Source organism: Monodon monoceros, unplaced genomic scaffold (genome assembly GCF_005190385.1).
Source record: "Monodon monoceros isolate NGI ecotype Baffin Bay Population unplaced genomic scaffold, NGI_Narwhal_1 Super_Scaffold_18, whole genome shotgun sequence".
NCBI lineage: Eukaryota > Metazoa > Chordata > Mammalia > Artiodactyla > Monodontidae > Monodon > Monodon monoceros.
In genome coordinates, this window is record NW_021703774.1 from 30,999,035 (window position 1) to 31,026,330 (window position 27,296).

At 48.3% G+C, this 27,296-nt stretch overlaps 1 protein-coding gene and 1 long non-coding RNA gene across 2 annotated transcripts in view; one reads left to right on the top strand and one right to left on the bottom strand.

The window, feature by feature from the left end:
- The first annotated feature begins 4,499 nt into the window (after positions 1 to 4,499).
- Positions 4,500 to 27,296, top strand: part of LOC114898714 — a 62,350-nt gene continuing 39,553 nt past the window's right edge. Inside the window, exons 1-2 of the long non-coding RNA XR_003794449.1 lie at positions 4,500 to 4,688; positions 9,640 to 9,721. This is a non-coding gene — a long non-coding RNA (uncharacterized LOC114898714). The remainder of the gene's footprint in view (positions 4,689 to 9,639; positions 9,722 to 27,296) is intronic.
- FMOD (fibromodulin) lies at positions 12,317 to 19,164 on the bottom strand. Its single transcript, XM_029228672.1, is given in 3 exon segments — positions 12,317 to 13,344; positions 17,814 to 18,549; positions 18,551 to 19,164. Coding segments are annotated over 3 exon segments (1,131 nt in total). The 5' UTR covers positions 18,794 to 19,164; the 3' UTR covers positions 12,317 to 13,192.

Here is a 27,296-nt window from a genome sequence, read left to right on the forward strand (position 1 = left end):
TTGCCCTTTGCCTCCTTCCGGATGGAGAAATCCTGATCCAATAGAGACCAACCAGCCAGATGGATTGCTTCATCCTCAGCTGCTGACTTCCCAGCTCTTGCGCAAAACACAGGAACTCCTTGTGCTCATTGTGACCCACTTCCTTTCTTACTAGGACCTGCTCAGGGTAGGGGCTTAGGTCTCAGTGGCTTCTCTTGTTTTTGCAAAAGGAAAATAATCTCCCTGTCATAGTCGCCAGTAGGTTTTTCCCATGACTTTTCCCATGGCACCTCCCAGGTGGGAGAGAAAAGAAAGGAACACTGACTGTGTCCTGAGATGAGCTTCAAAGATACCCAGGAGGGCGGAACACAATGTAAAACCACTTGTTAAGATTATAGTGTTATTTGAATACGAGGGATTGAAGTGGGTCGACACAGGTCTTAGAGTCCAGGGTCTGTATCTGGGCTCTAGCACAGAGCCAGCAGCACGTGCAGCTTAAAGGACATTTTTATGGTTTTGAGTTTTCAGTTTGGCAGGCAGGCAATGTGTCCTGGAGTAAGGGCTCTCTTATGTCCAGAGATGGGTCCTTGTGAGAAGCACAGTGTGGGGGGGGTGGGCAGAGGCGAGAGTTTTTGCCCTCAGTGTGTTGTCAGTCCAAAAATGTTGATGGGATAATCATAAATGCCAGTACATAAAACACTGATATGTGATTAAATACAAATTAATGGAACTACATAGAATGATACATTCTACATAAATAAGTGCTTAGACAGTTGCTAGACAAATGGAAATGATTAGAGATGGGTGAGGTTAGCTCAAGCAAGGATCGGGAAAGAGAGATGTTTTGAGAAATGCCTTTATTATCTTGTGCCCAAACAGCTCTGAGCACAGGCACCTTGGCCAACTCAAACAACAGGAGGTCCGGTGGGTGGGTGGAGGAGCAGGGCATGGAGCCAGGTAGGAGGAGAGTGGTGAGCTCTGTTCCCTAAGCTCTGAGCGACTCTGCCCACTCCCACTCCTCACCCCTCACCCCCAGCACCACAGCTCAGTTCTTCTGCAGAAAGAGCAACCGGGGGCATTCAGCCCCGAAGAATGCAGACCTGTGGCCTCAGAATCATAACTTTGCATATGCGATACCTTTTTACTGTTTTAAGACATAGGGAATGATTCCCTTTTATTCTGAATTTATCGAGATCTCTTAGCACCTTAACCTAGAGTTCCCATTAATCCTCCCAAAACAGACTGGACTGATGTTGGAGGGTGGAGCGAGAAGGAGACAAAAATCAGAGATTCAGGAGATTAGGGGGCCAGGGGAGCCTTCACCTCTACTCTTTAAAAAAGATCTTTGCATTGCCCTAGACCTTTCTGGTCTCAATTGCCTCATGAAATAATAGATGTGAAGCACTCTGAAAAATGTTTCAACGCTCCACCTCCTGGGAGTTATGACTGTGGGGAAGCTGAAAGTAAAGCCTGCATGGGGGACTTGCCTGGGGGACCAGTGGTTAAGACTCCATGCTTCCACTGCTGGGGGCACGGGTTTGATCCCTGGTTGGAGAACTAAGATTCCACCAAAAAAGAAAAGAAAAGAAGAGAAAACCTCCTATTTGCACAACCTGTCCTGTTTATAGAGCACTGGATTGCACACCAGCTTACTCTCTACTATGCTGGGAGGTAGAGGTGGCGGGTGATTTTACCATTTATGGAGAGGAAACTGAGGCTCAGACAGGCTAGACGACTTGCCCAGAATTATACAGCAAGCAGATGGTAAGCTGAGCATGGAAGCTGACCAGCTGATTCCTGGTCCATTTCTTTCCACCTAGCCTCTTAATGTTTGAAAGCACACATGGGTTATTTTGATAGAATCCTATTCTAGAACAACTCAAAATTCATTATTTAATGGCAGAGTGCCAGATCCCACTGTTCTCCACCTGTTAGGTCTTGGATTTTTCTATTTAACCCTATTTTTTGAGAGGCAAAACAATGCCCAGTCAAGGGAGTTTTACAGAACGAAAGCCTTCAAAGCACAATACGCCAAGCTACCACAGTGTAACATTGTTGCCCCAAATTGAGGTCTCCCTTCCCAGGGATTCTGGCTCTGCACAGAGCTGGACAGAAGCCGAGGAGGAGTGTGGGGGCAGAGCCTCCCCAGAGGGAAACAGATGGGCAGGCTGGCCCCAGTGCCAGCACTTTGAACAACCCTTTTCTTTTCCAGCCAAACGTCCAACGTCATTCCCCTCTCACCTCCAGCTCCCAGGCAGCCCCCCCCACCCCCATTCTGTCTTTGGGTGGGCTCTGAGTAGCTGATGGACTCTGGAGGGATGGAGGCTGTTCTTTATGACTGGCAGAAGGATGAAAGGAGGCTTGAAACTGGTGTGGGGCAACTGTTGCCATCTGTCTGGTGGGACGTCACCAGGGATGGTCTCGCCCATTCACTCCTTCACGCACCACTGGGCTCGGGCCTTTTGTTTGGTTGGCTAGGGGTGGGGTTGCTGTAGTGCAGTGGAGAGAGGCAGCGGGTGAGAGAAGCAGCTTCTTTGTGTCTGGACCAAACTTTCAGTGATTCACTAGGGTGATTTGCATGAGGAAGCTGCCTAAGCCCCCAAACACCCAAGTGATTGACAGCCTCCAGCCCTCTCTCCTGGTCACACCCCTCCCCCTCCCCCTTCGGCCAAACAGCTCCCCAGGGTTAGAGGGAGTGGCCCCAGCTCCTCTGCAGGGACGGGGAGCAGGGAAAGCTGCTCTGTCCCTCTCTGTCCCCCCTCTGTCCCCATCCCTTTCCCAGTTGGAGGTGGGTCTGGTGTCTTCCTCCCTCCCCACCCCCATCAGTCCCTCACAGCGTTTTTCTTTTTGTTTGGTTTCTGCGTACTAGGCTGGCGGGCAGAGGGGCCAAAGCGGGAGGAAAGGCCCATTAACCACCCAGCAGCTGAGCAGGAAAAAAAAGGAGCTGAATTGAGACGTCGGGGTTGGCAGCCCTCCAGCCCAGCTCCTGGTCTTTGAATAACACCCCAGGCCAGGAGCTGGGATCAGTGTGTGGGAGGCTTTGGGGCATTTAATTATTTAAAGGGCTCACTAAAAGGAGCTAAGACCCTGGGGAAGGGGGAGGATAGGCAGATGGTGTGCCCAAGTTGCTGGGAACCTGGGTGCAGGATGGGTGAGGGTGGGGGTGGGGGAGGTAGGGAGGACTGAGCTAGAGGTCAGGGTTCAGGGAGTAAGAGAATGGGGGAGGGGAAGTGAAACAGAGATTGCCCTCTAGACCCAAGCACGCCCTGTGGATAGTCTTTGCTTACACCAGCTGTGAGCAGGCTCTCAGCTTCTCCTTTCTGTACTCCTGCCCACCACTCCCCAACTTTGAAATTCGTATCTGCCCTAAGAGGGAACCATTTTGGAAACACACAACAAAACTGTGAAGTCTTCTGGCACTTAGGGATGTTCCAGATTGGTTCAATGGTGACCTGAACTGGGCAGACGGATAGGAGGATTTTCTCTTCCTCCCTCCCTCACTCCCTCCCTTCCTCTTTCTTTCTTTTCTTTCCTTTCTTTCTTTCTTTCTTTCTTTCTTTCTTTCTTTCTCTTTCTTTCTTTCTTTTCTTTCTTTCTTTCTACTTGTGGTAAAACTTCTGCAACATAAAATTCACCATTTTATCTAGTTTCATTTTATAAGATGAGACCATACACTGAGTCTGTGGAAATACTGAGAAAGCAAATAATTGGAGGCCCTGCTCTTGGGGGCACAGGATGCTTCAAAAGGCAGTCTGTGCCCCCAAGAGCACAGGGGCCCTAGGTCCCTAGGTAGAAACATACTAGTCAGATTCAATCTGAATTCAGCTCTGCCATGTACTAGCTCTGCGACCACAGGTAAGTTATTTAATTGTTCAATGCCTCAATTTTCTCATCTTTAAAATGAGGATAAAAAATTGCTTCCACTCAGTATTCTTGAGGGGATTAATATAGGTGAAGCACTTAGAAGAGTGTCTGGCTCTTTGTAAGGACACAATAAATGTTATTAAATATTATTGTCATTACCATTACCAGATCAGGAGGCATTTATATAGGCTACACAATGGAAACTGAGAGAAACAGGGAATTTGGGAATTGGGTACAAGGCCAAAGGGGAATTTGGTAAGGGTGTAGATTTGCCTCCATCCTCTCTCCCATTTGTAATGAGCTACGGTTGGAAATGTGGTCTTTGCTGTTCCAAAAATAGTGGTCCTGTTCGGGTAGCCCCCCTTTCCCACCTGCATCCCTCTTCCACCTTCACCAGGGCAAGCGAACAGCTCCAGGACCTGGGGCTCTGAAACCCTCTGGTCCAGACCTTGCTTTGTGGCAGTTTAGGCATTATTGTTAGCCCTATTTTACTGATGGGATGATCAATTCAAAGGGGTTAAGGACTTGAGATTTGATTCTTCTGCTTCTTGGGGCTTTCCCTACTCTAGCCCCGCCCAGGCCACAAGGTCATGTGGAATGAACTGGTCACTTGGTCACTGTGGGGCACACAGTGCAATACAGCATCTCAGCCTGTCTTCACTTCTCAGTCTGGCCGGCCTCAAACGTGTGAGGTGGGCTTGTTTTCTGCACCTTCCAGCGAGGCAGTTCTCCCGTCCTCAACACGCCTGGGGGGAAACGGCGACGGCTTTCAGTCGGGGACAGCCAAGGATGATCCCGCGCGGGCCGCCCGGACTCAGACGTGCACCGCAAGGGTGGTGCTGCGGGTAGGCTGGGGGCGTGAGGGCAGGCAGGTGTTTGGCTCCCTCCCTCCCGGATGTGGGCAGAGGGAGGAGCCCCCGGCCAATCATCCACGTCCCTCAGTCCCTACGGAGAAGCTGTCTGGGACCTTGAAACGCGACCAAACGCGCCAGCTAGTTGATTTTCCTAGTTTGGCAACTGGGTGGTGCCGCAGCCTCCGCCCCCTCTGGGAAGCCCCCACCTTGGTAACAAGCTGCTGATTGGCTGGCCGTGGGGCACAGCGGACCAATCAAAGCTCTCCTTGATGTCGAGGTTTGGCAGAGAGGAGTTAAAAGTGGGGGGTGGGGGGGGAGGCGGGACACTACGCGTTTTCGGAGTGGAGGTGCTGGTCGGGTAGGTGGCGGAGAATCGGGCCTTTCACCAGGATAGGGCAGGCAGGGGAGGGGCCGAGAAGTGGCGGCCTCTGTGCCGGGACCCCCTCCCTCTCGCCACCTGCTGCTAGAGCGTCTCGGGTCCCTAAAGCTTAGGTCTTTCCTCCATTTCTCAGGCCTTCCTCACAGCCTGACCGACTGCAGGGCTGGTGCAGCCTTTCTTGAGCAATTTTGGAGGTTCCGGGTTTCTGAAACCTCCTCGGTCCTCTCTCCAAAGTCCCTCTGTATTGGGGCGTTTATTTTCCCAAGTTTGTTACTCGGGCCCTCTTCGTTTTCTTTTTGTACATCTGTGTGTGCTCACGCCCTCCTGGGGCCGTGTTACCAGTCACCCATCCTCTAAAACCAGGTTAATCGTCCGCTTTATTACACTGTGCCTATTGGCACCAACCTCCCAGACTTAGTGCAGTATACATTTCTGAGGACGTACATTGTAAGCTTTGTAAGAGAAAGCATTTTGAATAACATTGTTCCCCCACCTCAACGCACACAAACATACACACATACATATTCAAAGAACCTAGCGCAGTAGCATCAAGATTAAGACTCTAGAGACCGTGACAGGGTACAGTTCCAGCTCTGCCACTGCTACTGGCTCTGTGACCTTGAGCAGCTACTTCACCTCTCTGAACCTCAGTTTTTACCAATGAAAAATGCTAATGATAATAGCACCTACCTCCTAGCATTATTATGACAAAATGCCTGACACATAATGCCTAATAAATGATATTATTTTAGATATTAATAAAGAAGGAATGAGTATTACTTCCCCACAGTTAATCTCAGCCCCCCATTCTTGGTTTAGGTGCTAGGGATAACAACTAGATTCTAGGGACATTTAAAATTACTATCAGTAAAACAATTTAGGACTCAGAATAAAACTTAGCACAGTCTCACAGCCCCCAGCCTTCACATGGGTCCTGTTTTAGCTCATAGATTTTACGAAGGGAGAGATCTGTTGGCAAGATAGGATTCGTTTTTCCTCAAGGACTTTTCTTAACAAGGTTTTTTTTTTTTTTTTGGCCGCATTCAGCATGAGGGATTCCCCAACCGGGAATCGAACCTGTGCCCCTGCAGTGGAAGCTCAGAGTCAAGGACTTTTCTTCAAATTCCTCCCTCTCAAAAATTTTAGAACAGCAGCGTCTGAAGATTTACAGTAATCCCATTTTAATAGGATTTAACAGTCTCCTTTTTTTTTCACGGACTCATGGAGTGCCTTACCTGACCTCTCCATATACTTACATTAACACCAAGGTGTGACTGTTAAGTTTTTCCCAAAACTCTCCACTGAAGTCCTTTCTTGTTGCTCAGAGACTCATCTTTTCTGCAGTCTCTGCCTCTCCCCCGAATGCTACACACTGGTCCATAGATTTTCCTCAGTGAACACAGAGGCTGGCAGTTCAGTGCTCCCAGACCCGTAGGGGTCATCCTGCCATGTTCTATCACCTGCCATACCCTGTTGATGTCAGAAGTGGCCTTTGTTGATGTTTTGCATTATTAAGAACAAAAGCAATGATGTGTCTGGGGCACCTCAGTGGTGCCAGATGCCGGGTACAGGGAGGATGCAAGGGGCACCCAGCACTGGGGTGTATTTCAGTGGGAAGCCAGCAGACCTGGGTTTCAGTGTTGAGTATATGTCATTAGGGACAAGTCAATAAAAAGTGTTAGGTCTCAATTACCCTATCTGTAAAGTGGGTGAATCAGACCTGGCTCCTTACTTTATAGATATTTTGGGAAAATAACTGGGGTCATACTGTTGAAAGCACTTCATATTTTTTGGAAATTAAAAGGGGTGTGTTTGTGTGGGTGTGTGCAACAGGCTATTAAATCCATTTTATGCTACTATTTCCATTTGGCTCCCAGAAATATGATCCAACAGTTGTTATTAAAAACTTATGAACCCAGCTTTGTGCTAACTGTTGTGAGGTATATGGAGGGATCATATGACACGCTCTCTACCTTTAAAGAATTTACAGTCTAACCAGGTTGCTCAACTAACACATGAAATGATGTGTCGTATTGACTGTGGGTCCCCCACATATCCTCTTCTGTCTTACAAGTAAAGGATGATCTGGTGGTGTGACAATGGAGCCAATAGGTGGACGTGCCTTACTGCAGCTAGCGCAGCTGCTTGCCTCTTACCTCTCTCTTTCTATCCTTGGTGGGGTGTGGGGTCTTACAAACCATCCTCACTGCTGCCTTCGCCAATGCTCATGAGCCATGGCCTGATGCTTTGTGACCTGAGGTTGGGGAGATGCTCACCTTTGATGCTGCCCTTCACTTACTGTTCATGTAGTTACCTGTTGCTGATGCTTTCTCATTTGCACCTGCCCACTGCCACTGCTTACAAACGCCATCACAGCCATTGTAGCTACAGCAGCTCCTGTGGGGTGGGCTTTGGGTGGGACACTGAGGATACTGTTATTCCCAGCCCCCTGTACCCGGCAAGGGAGACCACCTCCCTACCCCTTCTAATCTCTGTATTTGCTCCCATGGGCAGGTAGACTAGAAAAGATGCAAGTTGCTCACGCTTCCCCACAGCACAGAGGGCTGTGTCCCATTTGGGGCTCCCCCCAGCCTTCTTGGTGGAGGGAGCTAGTCTGGGATGGGGTTGAGGACCAGTTCTGTTGCTGATTCCAGCTCCAGGTTCTCTGTGCTGGGCCAGCAGATTTAGCTCCTTTCCTTTTTGGAGACTGTCAACAAAGGCTCAGCATAGCTTCTAAGAAGGAATAGATCAGTGTAATTGCTATCATCTTTGAAAAAAAAAAAGATGGGCATGCAAATTAAAATAAATATCAATACCAAGTCTCATCCATCAGACTGTCCAAATTACTAAAGTCTGAAGCAGTATTTGGCGTCATGGGGATGTGGGGAAATGGAGGCTCAGGTTCAACTGGTGTGAGTGCACATTCGTACAACCCCTTTGGAGAGCAGTTTGACAGAATCTAGTAGAGGTAAATTGTTCATATTTCACGACTTAGCAGTTCCCTCCTGGGCATATATACCAGTAGTTTTTAACTGGTGGTGGTTTTGACCCCCCAGGGAACATTTGGCAACTTTGGAGATATTTTTGAGTTGGACTGGGGAGGGGACAGATGCTAATGGCATCTCGTGGATAGAGGCCAGGGATGCTGCTAAACATCCTACAGGCAGTCCACTCTGTCCCCCCACCCCTTGCCCCACAAAGAATTATCCAGAGCCAAAGGCCAGTAGCGCACTGTTAAGAAATCCTGATGTAAACGCTAGAGAGACTCTCAAATGCAATCTCAAAGAGACAGATAAAAGGATGTTCACTGCATCATTTGTTTCTAACATGACAGTATTGAAAATAATCTAAATGTCCCTCAAAAGGAGAATAGAGAAATAAATTTAGGTGTTTTCACACAATGGTTAGAAGGAATGAACTGGAACTACAAGAATCGACATGGATAAATCTTGAACACACAATGTTCACTGGAAGAAGCAGAGTAATACAGAAAGTGCTACTCTGTAAAGTTTAAAGACACAAACAACTCTCTACTCTTCCCCTGTGGATGTAATGCAAGTTAGTTATTTTTGTCTCCACCAAATTCCACAGCAAGTACCTGGAGACCTTTACATTCATTCTTTCATACACTAAAGGCACCGACTATTGACATTATCTGGCTCAGGATTTTGCGTACAGAAAAAATGTGTTGAATGATTGAGCTGTGCTCATAGAGAGACAAGACCATGATTTGCCTTCTCTTCTTGCCTTTCCTCTAATAGGATCTGCCTTTCTGCCTGTCTTTTCATGGCTTAATTTAGGGAGGGTCCCAGAACTTGGATGAGAAAACACTGAATCTTCATTTTTCACACTGCTAACTGAAATTTAGCATTCCCTTCAATTATGAAGGCAACGAGTCACTGCAGTATTAGCAGCCTGAAGCTTTGTCACCAACTGAAATTACAGATATCTTCATATCACATTACAGTTATTGAAAATACATACGTTCGTGCTCATTAGCACTTCGAAATGACTGTAGTTATTTAGACTTGTTGCTGCATCTCATTATTTATGACATTAATAAACATTTATATATATATATGATCTAAAATATTTATACATTTTGATAACTGTACTTCATTGGTTTCCTTTGGAATCCAATGGATTTTATTTTATACCTTCAAAAACATTTCGAGAAGAGGTCCATAGGCTTTGGCAGGCTGCCAAAGGGGTCCACAAATGTCAAGGCTCCCTGGTTACACCATACCTTCTGATGCTTTGATTATTGGTTAAGTGTCCATTGGGGCTCGGTACTGATCAGAGCCGAATGGGAGAAAGTGGGCATGGATTGCCACCTTTAAAAGTTTCAGAAAAGGCTCTGACGGTGCAAAGTGAGATCTGCCCGCTAGTTGCTGGAAGACAGAACTGTGAGATTGAGCCGGAGCTTTGGAATGTTGGTAAAGTTTTTTGGTACTTGTGTCTGAAATAAGAGAATAAAGGCAGTAGATGGTTTTACCCCTGCCTACAGCTCCAGCCTCGTTGCTCCTTGCCACTGTGCCCCCAGCCATTTTTGCTGTCTTTCAGTGTCCAGGAAGCTTCCTCCTGCATTAGGAGGTCTATACATGCCGTTATCTCTGCTGGACTCTCCTCCCGTCTCTTCATCTAGGTAAGTACACTCTCCCTCCATATCTGATTATCTGCCCCTGTTCCTCCAGACTAGGTCAGGCTCCTTGATAATCCTCACGTAGACCCATCCTCATCTCCTTCACAGCCCTTTCTCAGTTTGTAACCATGTGGTCCTTGGGGTGACTCTTTAGTTCACTGCTTGTCACTGCACCAGATTATAAATCCCCCAATGGCAAGGAAGGCTTGCTTTAATTGTCTGCAGTATCCCCAGTGCCTGACCGAGGGCTTGTGGTAAATATTTATTGATGAAGAGTGAATTTTAATTGGAAAATTCATAAAGGGACTGTGAATGCTAGCAGAATGGATTTAGGTCCACAAAAAATAAAGTCGGATGGCCTCCCCCGCTTGTGAGACCCCATCTACCACCGAGCATCCCCCACACTCCTGGCAGTTGTGCGCACACTGGTAACACAGAGCTCTTCAGGCTAGCACAGTAGAAACAGCATAGCAAAACTGGCAGGCTGGGGAGAGAGATGGCCTGGGGTCAGATCCTGGCCTCCATGCTTTCTTCCTGGGTGACCTCAGCCTCTTTGTGCCTCAGTCTCTCCATCTATATAAAACAGTGAAAATAACAGTAACAATGGCATAGAATGTTTAGGAACGCTAATGAAGCCACATAAATAAAACACCTCACACATAAGTACTGATCAAATGGTAGCTTAAAGGAAAAGAGACTACTTTTATCCATCAGAGCCTGATGGATAATCCACCCCTGCTACCCTCTTGAGAAGCACTGGATTTAGAAACAGAATTTCACAGAATGTATTAGTGAATATCTTCAGTCAATAATATATTCAGCTCAGTAAATATCAGTTGTGGTTCTTTCTCTATTAGAAAATAGTGAATTGTCCTAAAAGCACAAGCCTAGCTCTTAAAGGCTTTCAAGAAACGTGCATTGAGGGCTTCCCTGGTGGTGCAGTGGTTGAGAGTCTGCCTGCTAATGCAGGGGACACGGGTTCGAGTCCTGGTCTGGAAGGATCCCACATGCCGCGGAGCAACTGGGCCCGTGAGCCACAAGTACTGAGCCTGTGCGTCTGGAGCCTGTGCTCCGCAACAAGGGAGGCCGGGATAGCGAGAGGCCCGCGCACCGCGATGAAGAGTGGCCCCCGCTTACCACAACTAGAGAAAGCCCTCGCACAGAAACGAAGACCCAACACAGCAAAAATTAATTAATTAACTCCTACCCCCAACATCTTCTTTAAAAAAAGAAAAAAGAAATGTGCATTGAGAAGTTGAATGAAAGAGCAGATGGGCTACTTGAATGCTTATTTTCCTCTTCCAGGCCCAACTTGGCTTTGCAGTACTTGACTGCCCTCAGTTCTACATAGTTGCCACTAGAGGGCAGGCGCGGTTAAGACAACAATACTCTGGACCCACCAGCGCCATAATTACTGGGTAAACAAGGGAGGATGGTTGAAGGAGAAAAATGATTGAAAAAAAAATTTTTTTTTCTTTATCTCTTGGGGACCAAATGGAAGGAAATATGGAGCTAGTGAGATTGAAGTTAGACTTAAAGAAGAACTTCCAGAGCACAGAGTTTGCTAACTAGAGATTTTATACAGGTGACTTTTTACAAACCTCTTAGCTATATCTACCCAAGCTGAATAGATGAGAAAGTGGGCTCCTCCAGTCTGAGGCTTATGTGACGCCCCCCCCCTTAAAGTTACCCTTCTGTGTCTGCCTTAATTGACTCCATTCTTGCAGGTGCAATTGTAAAATAACTTTATTGGTTGGGTTAGCCACCACTCATGCTTTTCCTGTGATAGGATCCTTTATAGAGGCATGATGGTGTTCACATGCAGATACTTTCTGAAGAGCCCTGGGGCAAGGGGCAGCCTTGCCCCTCACCTCAGAGCTCCTTTGTTGAAATGAGCTGGTTTGGCTTTTGTGGATTTCAAGGTCTGGAGCCAAGAAGCAGTCCAAGTATCCCCCCCTTCCCTTTTCAGGAAAACGGCTTCAAAGCATACACTGTATCAGGGACACAGTGGCATCTGGGCAAGGAGCAGATTAGGGCTAGCTGTCCTCAAGCAGTCCCTGGCCATGGCTGCCTGGCTGGCTCCATCCCAGTGGTACCCCAGAGAGCAGGAGGGTTAGGTCCCCAGACAACACTCCTTTCAGAAATGGGAAGAATTAATTGCTCTCCACCCAAGCTATAAAGTAACAGCCATCTTCAGTAATGAGAGTGTAGCTCAGAGATGTGAAAGCAGAGGGTTTTGTGCTCAGTACAGGCAAGATTTGGCTGCCTGGCCTGGGCTTCACTGACCCAATGAGCATCTCCAGCCAGAGCTGGTACTATTAACTGTGGCCTTAGGAGAAAACAATTAATACCACAGCCTCCTCCTTTGGCAAATCCTGGGCTGGTTGGAGTCTGTCTCTCCCATCAGGATATAGACCTTTCTGCTTGCATAAGAGGAGAGGACAAATTACCTCTCTCATGCTTTGAGAACCGCATGGACTCTGCCTTTGAAGATAAAGACCCAAGTAGGGAGCTGCTGGGAATGCAGAGTGCTGGCTGAGAATGGAACTACCGCAGCTGCTTCCTCAATTCAGCCAATTCGAGGTGTGTCTGCCTCCATTATGGAGGCTGATGATAAGCAGAATCTGGCCTTTCCTCTTTTTTTTTTATTTTTTTAGTCAAGCCCAAACTAGTCTCCAGCTGAGTCCATGGCCTTTCCTCTTTTGAAGTCTGATCCACCTTCAAAGAATTGCTTAGCTGCTAAAATATAGCCCCATACATTTAGCTAAGCCTGAGGTTGGTTTTCTCCTCCCACATCAAGCCAAGAACATGGTCATCATACTGGTGACCTCTGGTGTAGAGGTGACTCTTGGCGTCCTTCCAACCTCAGACGCGAGTGTGAGTTCTCTGCACAGGCACTGGGCAGATGAGCATATGCCTTGGGGTCTCCTGCCTCTGCCCAAGGCAGAGAAGACGTGTCTGTGGGGCAATGTTGAGTGGATGAGGTGGACTTAAGAGGAGGCAGTTGGCCAAAGAGGTATATACTGAGAAGCAGTGAGTGGGAGCCCAGAGTAACTGCACAACTCGCCCAGCACATGGCAGAGCTGTCAAGCGCTGCTCACAGACAGAATCAGTGACTGTTTAAAAAGTAAGGTTATGTACTATTGCTCAAGCAAATTTTAGGGTTCACGGCACCAGATCATTGTGAAGAATGGGTAATGAGATTTCTGGGGTTGGGACTTCAGGGACAGAAGTCCCTGAAGAAGTCTGCCACCACTTCTGTCCTGGAAAGGAGAGTTTCATGTCCCTCAGAAGAAGGCTGCCTGTCCCCTGATTCCACCTGAACTTGCCTACAGGGTAGAAAACTGTAGAGGGAGCCCATGGACTTCTGTCACATGGTCTGTCCCAGACCTTCCAGCAAAAGCCAAACCAAACCATCAAGCCAAATGCAGAGGGGCACGGGGGCTCTGGCCCTGCGCCCAGTGCGTGGGCCACTCAGATCTCGATGAGGCTGGCGACGCGCAGGCAGAGGGGTGCGTCGGGCGGCATGGCGCTGCGCTTGATCTCGTTCCCGTCCAGGCGCAGCACCTGCAGCTTGGAGAAATTCATGACGTCCACCACGGTGCAGAAGCTGCTGATGGAGAACTCTGTGGGAACAAGAGGGGTGGGGGTGGGTCGGAGAAGCCCAGATCAGGGACCTGGGTCCGCAGTGAGGCCAGACAGCCTCTGTGAAGCTTCTAATGTGAGAGGTGGAACTCGGCTGGGTGGGGCAGGCACTTTCCAGGATCGGAGTCATACTTGAACCAATTAGTGGGCAGAACCAGAGACAGAGTGGGGTCTCTGCCTGCATAGCTCCACCTCATACCCATCCCTCTCTGTAGACCCTGGAATGTCCTTCCAGCCAGGCCTTGATCTTTTCCCATCTTTAGGCAGCAGGCGGCAGCAGAAGGCAGTCAAAGACGAACCCGAGCAGCTTTGATTGCTTTTGGAGAGGAGGGTGTTTCCGAATTGCTTTAAGAAGGAAGACTGGGGAAATGCAGGGACTTAAATCTGGAATATTTCCTAACACTTTGCAGATAGAGCAAGTGGCAGAAAATTAAAGAGAGAAAATCTAGACTGAGAGACAAGTGTCTCTGAGTGCAGAGCTTTGAGGGCGTTGTCTGTGTACATTCTGAGTAAAGCCAAAGGAGTGAGCAAGGCCCTGAGGTCTAAGGAGATGGAAACTGATAGATGAACAGGGCTGCTATGGAGCTCAAAAGTCCGATAAATAATTCCCTTGCATCCCACATTTAATATGATACGGTTTACCCTCCTTTTTTGTAATCTCAAAAGAAGCACCCTTTTTTGAAGACTTTCCCTCCAAACCATGCAGTCCTAATTGATACAGTAGTTCTGTTTGATTTAAATACAAATCCTTCTGCTACCATTCACCTTGTTCTCCCTCTGGTTGTCCTCTTGGACAGATCAGCCACCTCTGTCTCTAGCCTGCTGGGTCAGGAACTTGAAGGATAAAAACCAAGAACTCAGCTAAAACTCCAGCAAGGACAGCCAGAGTCACCACTGAGAAGCTGCTGAAGCCCCTAGAGGCGGCCTTCAACACGGTGTGTGAGAGCGTCAGGACGGTGGCTCATGTCAAAGGGGCTTTGGGTGAGGTTACCTGTCGGGTCTCCGTAGGCTGTAACACTTAGGCAGACCCAGAGCTGGGCTTGCTTTTGCCTCAACCAGAGGCATTCCCCTGCTTGCCACAGTGGTCAGGAGCTGTGTGTCAGCCTGGAACTGGGCAGGAGGAATGGGAGGAAGGCTTTCCTGACTCTCTTCCTAGAGGTGACCTTCGAGGGCATTGTGGATGGAGAGATTATGGGTATGAACGTGAAGACTGCAAGGAAGACAGTATGGAGAGCTTAGATAGATGAAGAAATTGTTTTTTAAATTAGCGCTAGCAATTGTTTTCAGCCTCTGTCAAGACTGACAGAGAGGAGATGGGCTGAGGCTGCAGCCAGATAACTTGTCCTGCAAACGTAAGATAGAAAACCCAGCCCCAAAGAATAATGAGGACAGGAAATACCCTTCTTTGGAGAGCACTCGGTGCGGGGGGCGGGTGGAGACCTGGAATGCTTTTGGATGTTTCCTTTCTGGTCCCAGGGAATGGATCAAGTGGCCTCCAGGTGGACAGGTTGGGGGCAGAGCCAAGGCCAGGGGCCAGGTCTATGGTGTCTGTGTGGAACAGGTGGAGTGAGTTGGGCTGGGGAGAAGTAAAGTGGCCCAGCTTAAATATCACCTCCAACCCTGTCGGCAGACTGCACTTAGAGGTTCCACCATAGATTCTCTACACCATCCTGGGGCCTTCAGACTGCCTGCTAAAGTCCTGGATCCCAAGTGTTGAGCGCTTAGGGGCTGCTCAACACACAGCATGTATAGATTCTATCCACAGGCTGAGCACCGTGAGCCCCCCTGTTTATCTTCCCATAGCTCATGAATAGGACAGGGGCTTCTGCTTGGAGACTCTGGAGGACACTTTCCATCCCGGATTAAATTCTGACAAAAGTCTTTCCAAATTCCTCCTGGTATACCCGCCCTGCCCCCTGGATCTCAGAGCTACTGAATAACATTCTGAGCTGTGTTTCCTGCTCTTGCCAGGCTGGAAAAACTGAGGGAGATGCTAATGGAAGAAGGAAGGGGGAGGGAGAGGGCCGGGCCTAATTCCACTGCACACCCTTCAGCTCCTGTCCTTTTAGCTCCCCTCTCAGAGGGTTGCTTCAATATCCCAGCTTCACCACCCACCCCTGCTCTGGGTCCCTGACCAGCTGTGCAGGGAGACCTCCTTCACATTTGCCCAGGCGAGGGCCTGAGCTTGGAGAACGGTCTTTCCTGCTGTTGGTCTGAATCAGAGAGATACTCCTTCCATTCTCAGCTAGAGAAGCCTGGCTTTCAGTCCTTTGATGTTGATGGTAGAGGCTATGCTACAAGATCTGGGTGACCTAAAGAGATTGCCTTTCCTTCTCTGTGTCTCAGTTTCCCCTTCTTTGCGATGAAAAAAATAAAACAGAACAAAACTGTACCTGGCAATTTCAAAGTGGCAATAGAAGAAAAGCTTATAATATGGTTACTATGTATCGCTTTTTCAATTATGTGCCAGGCGAACCAAGCACTTTACATGTATTAATCCACTAATTAAGAAAAATAAGGAGTCGGTGTTATTTTGCCAAAAGAAGACTAAAAGGGAGATAACCAGACAAAGGGGCTTTGGCTTAAATTGCACAAGAAGGGATTTGGGGTAGGCACTGGACATTTTTAGGTTTGACTTAAGGGAGAAATTTCTTGCAAGACCTTGAGACACTCGACTAAAGTGATTTTATCTGTGGCAGAGCTTTTGGAAGGGGTGAACCACCTTGTATTTGAGCGGCAGATGTGGTTCTGCAAGAAGACAGGGTGACAAGATACTGCAATGGAGACTTTCCCACCCCAAGTTTCACTGATTGTACCGTTAGGCAATAACTAATGGCTTCTCTCCCATGACAGCTGCTCTTTGCTGTCACACTTTCAAGGTCAAACTCTGATAAAGCACTGTATACAATATGACGTTTCTGTTGTGACGATCCTCCTGCATTTAGAATGGGTGGCAGGTAAGTAGTGGTGACTCCTGGGTGGGGTGATGAACAGCTACAAGCAAATGTCAAACCCTTTGCAGCATGCAACATCTTAGAGGCCAGAGAACCCTGCCTTGGGAATAGGAAGACCCGCACCCCCACACCCCCACCCCCCAAAGAAAGAGAGACTTTAAATACAAAACAGTTTGCGCTATACATGATGGTGTCTTGCACTTCCAACTAGAGAACCAGGCACCTCTTCACCTTGCCCGCCTCACAGTCAACCTCCGGGACGGGTGCCTCTCTCACTCAGAGGGCTGTCTAGCTCGTTAACATCTGTTCCCTGAGCACAGGGAGAGAAAGTATTGATGGGGGAGGTTGTAGACTCAGTCCCTATCCATGCTTTGATGGTGCTGTTTGCTCTCAGCAGGCTCTACTTCAAAGCCCTTTGCCAATGGTCATTAATGAGTCCTTCATTCCCCAGGGAGCGGGGTACTTTGCTGCAGAGGAAGAGAGGTTAAAATCTGGCTCTGTACCTTCCAGCTGGATTAAGATATCAGAGGCCCTTGGGTAATGTAAGCACATTGTGAACACAAGATCCCGAGAGGGAGCTGAAAATCAACTAGATAATCCAATCTGAAATGAAGATTTTAGTTCTTGGAGACAGAGAGGCAGCACTTTAGGCCTTTTCTGGGAAGAGCTTGGAAAACAAGAAGGCCTTGTCCTTGTCCACCACCCCAGGGTTTGGCGGTGGTCAGGCTCATGTTACCCTAGGGGGCCTCTGCCCTGCCACCAGGGGCTCCTTGTACTCCAGGGAGAACCAACCAGAGCAAGTGCCGCATTCAGCCCTGAGAGGCTACCAATTCTTGTCCACCAGTTGTTATGTTTAAAAAGCAAATAAACATCCAAACACAAGACCAGGCTGTCGAGGCATGAGTAGATCAGGTGGAGACAGAGAGCTCATCCTCTTCTGGGTCAGTGAGAAAGTGCAGATACCACGGTTTCTTAACAGCACACTTTCCTCCTGAGACGGACCGTAGAAGTTCAACTTAAATCCCCTGTCTATGAACTGCCACCTCCCCAACCTCTCCCAACTCCTCTCTCACTGCTTAACACATGACCCCTTCCTCTTAGACACAGGAATTTCCTGGCTGCCCCCTCCAGGTGGCCTGTTAAATGACTGGTCCCTTTGTTTGTGGCAATTGCATTTCTCAGAAGGGTCCAGTCCTGTGTTCCTCCAGCCCATGCCCGCTTATCTCTCAAGACCTAGATTGAGACTTACCTCTTCTGGGAAGTCTTCTTCCGTACCAACCCACTCTCCCACTGACTTTTCCTAGCACTGCTGTGTATTATAAGAGTATGCCACTATGTACCATTTTGTACGGGGATATGGCAGGGTTTTCAGCTTACTTCATTGGTACTCTTTGGTTCCCCTACTTCTATTTCTTCTGTATTGCCCCCAGCACTCAGAATTGGGTCTTTCCAATGCAGCAGACAGCCCTCCCCACTCCCCTTTGCCAAAGTCTCACCATTGATCCTGTTGCCTTGGAGGTAAAGGTTCTCCAGGTTGGTGTTCACTGGGGGGATCTTCTGCAGCTGGTTGTAGGAGAGGTCGAGCTCAAGGAGGCTGCTGGAATTGAAGGTGTTAGAGGCCAGGCCACTGTTGGTGAGACTGTTGTGGGACAGCCGCACATACAGCAGCTTGGGCGACCCCCGGAAGTAGCTGTCGGGGACCGAGTAGACATTGTTGTGCTCTAGGTACAGCTGCTCAAGGGCTGAGGGCAGTCCATCAGGCACCTTCCGAAGGTGGTTGTAACTCAGGTCCAGCAAGATCAGTGACCGGAGGCCTCTCACCGAACTGCCCACTTCCTGGATCTCGTTGTGTTGGAGGTACAAGGCCGTGAGGTTCTCCAGCCCCTCCAGTGCATTGTTGGGGACCCTCGAGATCTGGTTGTGCTCGAGATGGAGCTCCCTCAGGGATCGAGGCAGTGGGCCAGGCATCCGGGTCAGGTTGTTGTGGTCCATGTACAGCCTCTCCAGGTGCCTCAGCTTGGAGAAGACCTTCCTGCCCACCTTATCACTGGTGATCTGGTTGCCATGGAGAGCAATCCAGAGCAGCCCAGTGGCGTTGTCGAAAACTCCCTCCTGGATGGAAGAGATCTGATTGTTCTGGAAGTAGACGTACTTCATGCGGGAGGGGACGAAGGGTAGGTACTTGAGGTTGCGGTTGTCACAGTACATGGCTGTGGGGAAGTTGGGGGGGGCGGTCGCCCTCCGGGGGGCGGTCGCGGGGCTCTGGCGGGGGTGGAGAGCCATAGGCATAGGCTGGACCTTCCTCTCCCCCGTAGGGGTAAGGCTCATAGGGCTCATAAGGGTAAGGGTCATAGGGATCGTAGTAGGTGGACTGCTGGTTGCGGAGGTAGTGGAACCACCAGTGGGAGTCTTCCTCATATTGGGCCCGGGAAAGGGAGCAGAGCCCTGCCAGCAGCAGGAGGGAAGCCCACTGCATGTTGTCTCTCTGCAAGAAGGGAGAGAGAACAGAGTAAGCAGGCGTGAGTGAGACTCTAGGGAGGCAGGGAGGCAGAGCAGCTGAGCCTTAGTCTTTGAGCTACGCGGACCTGACTTCAGCAGCAAACAGCTGTGAGCAGTAGCCTTGCTCTCACTTCCTCTGGGCCTCCTCCCAGTGCCGCCTCTGCACACTTGGTCCAGTGGAAACGTGGCTGTCTGGGGGGAGCTAGGTGCATTTTCCTCTGGTCATAGAGTTGCAGAAACATAGCCTTTGAGATTAAAAGGAGCTTGAATGGAGGTGCTGCATTTTTTTTGGAGGGCAGGCCCACAGGAACCTCTAGCAACCTGAGGGTACTGTTGGGGGAGCTAGAAAGGCCACAGCAATTCCCATGGGAGTGGGAGTGGTGGTGGGTGCTCTTTAGTCCTGAATTCACATCCAGTTTGGACTCCCCAGGACAAAATGTTTCCCAAGAGTCCAAGGAAAAAGCCTTCTGGCTCTTTCCATATCTCTGGGAAACAGCCAGAAGTGGCTTGAGATCTCAAAGGGGAAGATCTGAACTACTTGGGAAGGCAGAGGTTTCTGTTTTGAGTCTGTGGGGAACGTTGTGGTCCCCCTGCAGCCACCACAAGGCTTGGGCTTGTGGTGCCAGCATCTGTAACAGTGCCAGCACCTATAACAGTCTGCTGGTGAGGAAACTCTCTGGTTGGCAGTTTGTGGCTACACATGCAACTTGGCTGGCACAGGGTCTTCATGTAACAGTTACAGATTCGCTCCAGACTGGGGCCACTGCCACCCAGGTATGGCACTTGTCTTCTAGAGTGGGTACTGAGTGCATGCAAGTCTTACTGCACTTGTCCAGTAAAGTGTTACTACTTCTCCCGCTCCACCATGGACGTTATGCAAGAGCCAAATGGGACCAAGAAAATGTATGAGGAACATCAAACAGTGGAACAGGAATTGAAGCCTCTTGAGTATGCCCAAGGGAACATGGCTTTAGAATGGGATTCTGGCATCCTTCTCTCCCATCCCAAGCCACCTCTGCATTACCAGGCTCCATATCTAGGCCCCCACATTTCCTGGCAGCCCATTGCCTTCGAGCTTGTTATGCTAGCGAGATGAGAGCAGGGTAGGTTTAGAGAGAAGTGTGGGTTTGGTGTCACCTGAGAGGGAAGCTGAAGGAGTGGAAGATGAGGGGTCATGGGGTGGCATATCAGGCTGGATGTCTTACTCTGAATACCTATAGCCAAAGCACTGCATAACCCCTGTGAGCAATGGGTACCTTCCAGAGGGGTGATTGTCACCCTTGGACAGAAGACCTTAGAACCTTTCTTGGTCTGGGAATAGTCACGTATACCATTCACATTGCTATTGGCCCCTGGCTGGGGTTGGCGCCCGTGGACAGGAGAAAGAAAGGAGTCTAAAAGCCAACATCAAATCCAATGAACCGATGAGAAGGACCCTAATAGTGACAATCTAGTCACCTTCTGGCCACCATCTCTGTCAGACCTCTCTGTCCCCTGAAAGCAATTCCCTTAGGCCCACTTTATTCCATTAGCCTCTGGGTTGCAGAGGCGAGGCCCCTGGCTCATCCTCAGGCAGCCTCAGACAAAGAGCCCACAGTGTTTCTGAGGGGCCAACCCAGCCACCCACTGCCTGGGCATGCTGGCTGGGCCTTGGCACTGGCCAGGGGAAGACGGACGGAATGGCCCATTACCAGTAGCACATTTTTCCATGCTCAGCTCTGGGCTGCTGCAGGATCACGGTGGCTGTCTGGAGGCTGGCACAGTGAGCCTCTGTCTCCATTTCTCCTTCCAGACTAGGCACCGTGGCAGACAAGAGCCATCTTCCTCTTCGAGACCCAGCCTTCCAGGGCTGTGCATCCTGCCCACTTGAGTCTCCTTTGGAGTCATGACGGCTAAAAGGGTTTGGTGGCACCTTATTCCTCTCTTTACCCTACCCCCATCTCTTAGCAATGTTGCTCCAGGGTTTATACTCTTAAATCCTCACCCACCCCACCCCCAATGATAGAGACCCTCCTGTGCTCAGAGCTTTGTAAGGTGGAGAGTTTCTAGGACTGGCACTGTCTGAGTTGGAGGGAGCTTACTCAGGAGTTACTGCCGTTCTTTCATTTCTCCATTCTAGAGAGCCATTTCTCCCTTCTGTCAGAGTCCAGGAGGTCAAGCCAGAGCTATTCCCTAACCTGAATTGGATCCCCATTTCACAGCTCCTTGGACCTGGTCAAGTCTCAATATTTCTGTGTATGCTTTCCCTTTCACCCCAGCAACACACAAGCACGCGTGTGCATGCGCACGCACGCACACACACACTACACAAAACTCCCTCTCCGCTCTCATAACAGAATTTAGTTACCACAACCTTTCTGAAGAGAGACTGCAGGGACACAGGGCTAGGATGGTGGGCTTTCTGAGCAGTAGTGGGGCAGACCTGGCTATGCTAGATACCTGGCCCTTCACTTTTTCATGCCTGAGAATTGGATGTCCCCCAACAACAGAAAGAAACTGTAGGACAAAGGTAGCATGTTGGAAACCCTTCCTTCTACTCCCCTTTCCCGGCTCCAGCATCCTGGGACACAGCCCAGATGGGAGAAGGACGAATGACTCCTTCCGCCCGGCCCTTGCCCTGCTCCCCAGCCTCTTTGCTATGGTCCCTTTGTGGAACTACCAGGGACAAAACCTGAAGTAAAATGACTGACTTACCTCGAGTTGAACCTTTCAGAGAATGACCACGTCTCTCTGTCTGGCCTCCTTGGTTGGAGAGCGTGTGAGAGGGAGAGGAGTGAGGGTGTCTACTGAGAGTGTGTGTGTCTGTGCCAGGCCAGGGCCCGCCCCCACATTCCTAATCAAATGTTGTGAAGAGAGGGGTTGAGGAGCCCAGATCCTGGCTTTTTCGGCTCTGCTGCAGGGGCGGAGCTCACACTCAACCGCGCAAAATCCTGCTGTCCGCCTGACGCTATAAAAACCACCTTCTTTCCACTCATCTGCCCTAAAGCATTGGCAGCTCAGGGTCTCTTTCTGCTGAATGAGTTAGTGGCGCCCTCGAAGTTATTTGTACAGTCTCTTACGAAGCGCCTGGATTTCTCATTAAACCCACAAGGGCAGATGCAGGGATGAGGAGGGCCAGGATTTGGGAAGAGGCATCTTAACTCTTTCAGCAACCCATGGGTCCCACGGGAGAGCGAGGGCTCACCCTTCTGGGCTCTGGCGCCCTCTACGGGCAGGTGGTTAGGCTAATGGACAAGGGAGAGGACACAGGACAGCAGGCTCTGGCTCCAGTTCCATCCCTGACCAGTGTAGACCTGTCTGGGCTGTAGGGTTTCTCTCTCGCCACTGTGATAAAAGGGAAGAAAGGGACTCTCACATTTGTTGATCACTTCACTAGCCTCATGCACTTTCGCCTGCCTCATGATGATCTTAGGGTTAGCAACAAGTACCTTGTTGAGTTGTAGCAAGGACTCTGTGAGGTAATTTGTGTGAGGCCCCCGGTCCAGAGATGATTGCTGTTGTGCCCATTTTACAGATGTAGAGACCCTGAGCAAGGGGAAGATGAAGTCGGAGAAGTAGGCAGGAGCTAGACCATGAAGGGACTTTTAGGCCATGGCATGAATTTAACTTTTATTCTGAATGTTTAAGCAGAGGAAGTGAAAAGATCTGACCTACATTTTTAAAAGCACATGGGAGAGACTGCTGTGTGGCAAAAAGCAGGAAAGTGTGGAAGCAGGAGCTCTAGCCCGCCTTTGTTGAGAGATAATGGCAGATTGGGCTAGTGCAATGGAAGAGGGAACAATGTATCTTTAGACAAGGAGTCTTGAAAATGGACCAGATAGGGAGGTAGAGGAAGTCAAGGACGAGTCCTTGATTTTGAGTTTGAGCAACTGGTAGGGTGGTAGCACCATTTCCGGACATTAGAAAGATGGGGAGGGACAGAGTCTAAGTTAGAGATGCCTGTTAGGCATTCCAGTGGAGATGCATGCAGGCAGTTAGATAGATGAGTCTGAACTGGAAGTTCAGGGACTAGAAGAATTTGGATTACTTAGAATCTCAGTAGCTTAGATGAACCCATGCATCCTGAATGCTCTTTCCTCAACTAACTGCCTCATACTAACATCCAAGAAACACCCCTTTAAATTTTTTTAAATTGTGGTAACTCGTAACTTAAACTTTACTATCTTAACAAATTTTAAGTGCGCGGTTCAGAAGTGTTAAGTATTGCTGTACAGCCAGTCTCTAGAACTTTTTCATCCTTCAAAACTGAAACTTTATATTCATTAAACAAAAACGCCCCATTTCACCCTCCCTCAGCCCCTGGCAACCACCAGAGTAGAAAGAATGACTTTCTACCTCTATGAATTTGACCACTCTGCATGACTCATATAAATGGAATCATACAGTCTTTGTCTTTTTGTGACTGGCTTATTTCACTAGAATAATGTTCTCAAGGCTCATCCATGTTGTAGCGTGTGTCAGAATGTCCTTCCTTTTAAAGGCTGAGTAATTACTGTATGCATATACCACATTTTGTTTATCCATTTGTCTGTCAATGGACATTTGAGTTGCTTACACTTCTTAGCTATTGTGAATAATGCCGCTGTGAACATGGGTGTACAAATATCTCTTTGAGATCCTGCTTTTAATTATATTGGTTATATGTTCAGAAGTGGAATTGTTGGATCATATGGTAATCTATTTTTAACTTTTTTGAGGAACTGCCATATTGTTTTTCATAGTGGATACACCATTTTACATATCCACCAACAATGCACAAGGGTGTGAATTTGAATCGCTCCTTATCTTTTAAAAGTACCGATTGAGAAAGCCTCAGATTTGAATTTGAAGAATTTAGAATTTGAATTTTAAAGAGTGGCACTTTTGGTTGCTCCAATAAGGTTGAGCTGTTGACATAATATGAAAGGCCCTTATTAGGGACCCAGTCTCCTCAGGAATTTCAAAGAGTTTTTAAAAAGATTAAATATAACGTATGGGCCTCTGCTGACTACCTACTATAAACTAGATGGTTTACGTATGTTATCTCATTAATAATCACAGTAGATATTTTGTGTTGGAAATAGGGGATCACAGATATAAAGTGATTGGATAGTGGTAAAATAAGGATTTGAACCTTGACCTGCATGACTCCAAAGACCTTTCTCACAACACAAGGCCAGAGGGCTGGTGGAGTGTAGGGGGTAATGACCACCCTGCTGTCAGGGCTGAACTCAATTAATGTGGAGTGCCGCTAATGACAGTGGCCCAATCTGCTTGAATTTGGGGACAGGGGATTGTAAAGATGAGAGGGGGCTGGGATGCAGGGTTTCTCTTCCTGACCCCACACATATTTCACTTCAATTTAATGCATATGAGCATTTACTCTGGGCCTGGCATGCTCTTAAGTGTTCGGGACACAAAGAAGGTTTTGATAGAGCACCTGCTTAAAATAAAGCAGATGTATAAGCAGCAAACTCTGATCTCATGACGGAGGCAGAGTGGCCTTAATGTGAAGATGGTTATAAAGAATGCACAGATGGGCTTCCCTGGTGGCGCAGTGGTGGAGAGTCCGCCTGCCGATGCAGGGGACACGGGTTCGTGCCCCGGTCCGGGAGGATCCCACGTGCCACGGAGCGGCTGGGCCCGTGAGCCATGGCCGCTGAGCCTGCGCGTCCGGAGCCTGTGCTCCGCAACGGGAGAGGCCACAACAGTGAGAGGCCCGCGTGCCGCAAAAAAAAAAATTGCACAGATAACTTTCCCATCATTTTTGAGTCTAGAAAGCAGTCACTTTTCAATGGAAAAGGCTAGTTCTGGCAACTGGGCCTGAGAGACACTCCTTAGCTGGATCTAGATAGCCTGGACAAATACACCCATTAGGTACAGATGTTAGTTTTTTTTAATTCCAGCATACCGAATAATACTTCACTTAGTAACAATGAAAGTCAACAGAGTCTGGGGGCCAAACATTGATTGGGATTCTTTCCAACTAAGATCTACCAAAAAACACAGTATCCCCATGTGGATTTGCACTAGGTCTTTAGTCATCTATTCTGTTTCAAGGTAGACTTGGGAGGAAGAAAAGAGGGAGGGGATGATTGAGATCAGGTCAGGAGGAAGAGTTTCAGGGAATCATTCACTGTTCAAAAATTCCTTTGTCAATGGATTCTAACCTCCATTTTGACTACTGCCTCTCTGTTTCCCTGGTTCCTGGATCTAGGCCCTCAGAGCTTGATTTCAATATAGGAAACCAAGTAGGGGATCCTGATGTCCCTCAGATTGCCAAAGGAACCCGCATGTGAAGAAAGTTCATTTGGGACACTGGTGCTTTCTGGGAGGTGTCAAGCCAGCACTACCCAGTTACTAGACTGCAAGCAAACTAAGGAAAGAGGCTATGTTATTCATTTCTGTAGCCCCTATCCCCAGCTGGGCATAGAGTGCTTGGCACTTAGTAGGTAATTGGTAAAGTATTATAAAGTGAACTGTATTTTTGGTTCCCTACAGAGTCTGCCTGTCTTCAGAACCCAATGTTTGGTAGAACAGCCACCATCAACCAGGACAGGAAAACCCTTAGGCCTTCAGGCCAGTTAGACTTTCCAGGGGTTCATGTCATTGCTATTTCCTTCCCACCCAGAAAAGTACAGGTTAAGCCACAGCCACTAGGCAAAGCTGATTGCCTTTGATGTTTGGACCCACCCTGTCTGGAAGAGACAAAGTGCCTTCTGATTCAAATTCCTACCAGCAAAGAGAGTTATGCACCTGTGGCCGCCAAACCCTTCCACTTCAACCTTCACAGAACCCAAAAGCCACTGTTTTTATAAAACAGCCTCTGATCCCAAACAACCAAGGGATGAGGGGTAAGCCTGAAATCCACCCAAACAGAATTATTGAGTTGGATATACAGAGGTCAGTAGAAAGATGATTATGGTGATACAATCCAGGCCCTGCTGCTTGCCCATCCTGAAAACTCTTGATGCCAGAGAGGGACTGTTTACTAGTCTGAGGTTTTGATGGGAAGTCCTGGCTATACTGGCACTCAACAGTGGTATCTCAGAGTTTCCAAGGGAGATGTTTCCCCTTATTCCCTTGGCACTGAGTGGTCATTAGAAGTCCTCACCATGGATAGTCTCCTCTCTCCAGAGGATGAAACAAAGATGTTGGAGCTGGGAGAAAGGCTTGTTTTCTTTCAAATGCAATAGGAGAATAAGAACTTGGAACCTTAAGTTCCAAGTTCTGGGAAATGCATTGAGGGCTTCAGAATTTCCTTTTAATAAGCTCTTTAAAAATAAGACAGAGAACAACCTTTCTTATTTAATGGATAGTATCTCTTATTTTTACTGTATATTTACTGCATGCTTGCTATTATTAACATGATGAGGACATACATGATGGATTCCAGAACATCACCTTCTGGAAAATATGAGTGTATCTGAGTCAGGAAAGGGAGGTTGTTGGTTCAGGGAGCGATACCTAAATGAGGATGGAGGCAGAGGAGACAACCTGAAATTTGAAACCTGGAGGGTTTGGTCATTCAGTGACTCAGTATGTGACATCCCTCTATGTTCTGCAAATGAGCTAATGGTTCCCCTCAGACTGTGCTTGGGGCTGTTGGAGAGAACAGGTGTAGGATAGACCAGTTCCCAGGATGCTGGTACCTGTCACGGATGTTACCTGGCTGTAGGTGAGACCAGGTCTGGATATTCGCTCTAAAATACCACGTACCATTTCTGAATTCTCACCACAACCCTATGAGATAGGTATTTTCATATCTTACTTTTACAGATGAGGAAACCAAAGTTCAGAAAGGCTAATTAATTTGTTCAAGGTCATATAGCAATTAAAATCAGCAGGGCTTGGATTCTAAACTTAAGTCTGTCCACCCCTAGAGTCTGAGTTCCTAACCAGTATGCTATATAGAATCTCCAGAGTAAAGGAAAAAGCATGGGTTGGGAACACAGATATATGTTCACATTCCAGCTCTACCACTTACTAAAGTAGTCTCTGTGACTTTGGGCTAATTGCTTAAACATCAGTGAGACAACGTTCTCATTTGTAAAATGGGGGCAATAACCTTAACCTCATGAGATGTTGGGAGGACTAAATGACATAAAGGACATAGACTCCTAGTAGGGAGGCTGCCACACGTGGACCTTCAATAAATGGTAGCATCCTTTGGTTATTTTAGTAGATTGTCAGCTCCCTGAGGAACGAGGCAATGTCGTTGTGCCTCCCACTAGTACAATGCTTGGCCAAGTGCCTGGCACGTATTAGCCCTTTTCTAAGCATTATGAATAAATGAAAGGTGAAGAAGCTGGATTTTACTAAAGGGTAGTAAACATACTTTGGTAACTTAAACCAATCGGAGAGAAGCTAGCCAAGGGTAGAGGTGGGACTTTCAGGGCTAGAATTATCGAACTGCCCCAAGGAAGGGCAAGAAAGGTGACTGTAAGGTCAGTGTAGAACCCTCCACAGACAAATGTACAAACATCTTTGGGGGATAGGGA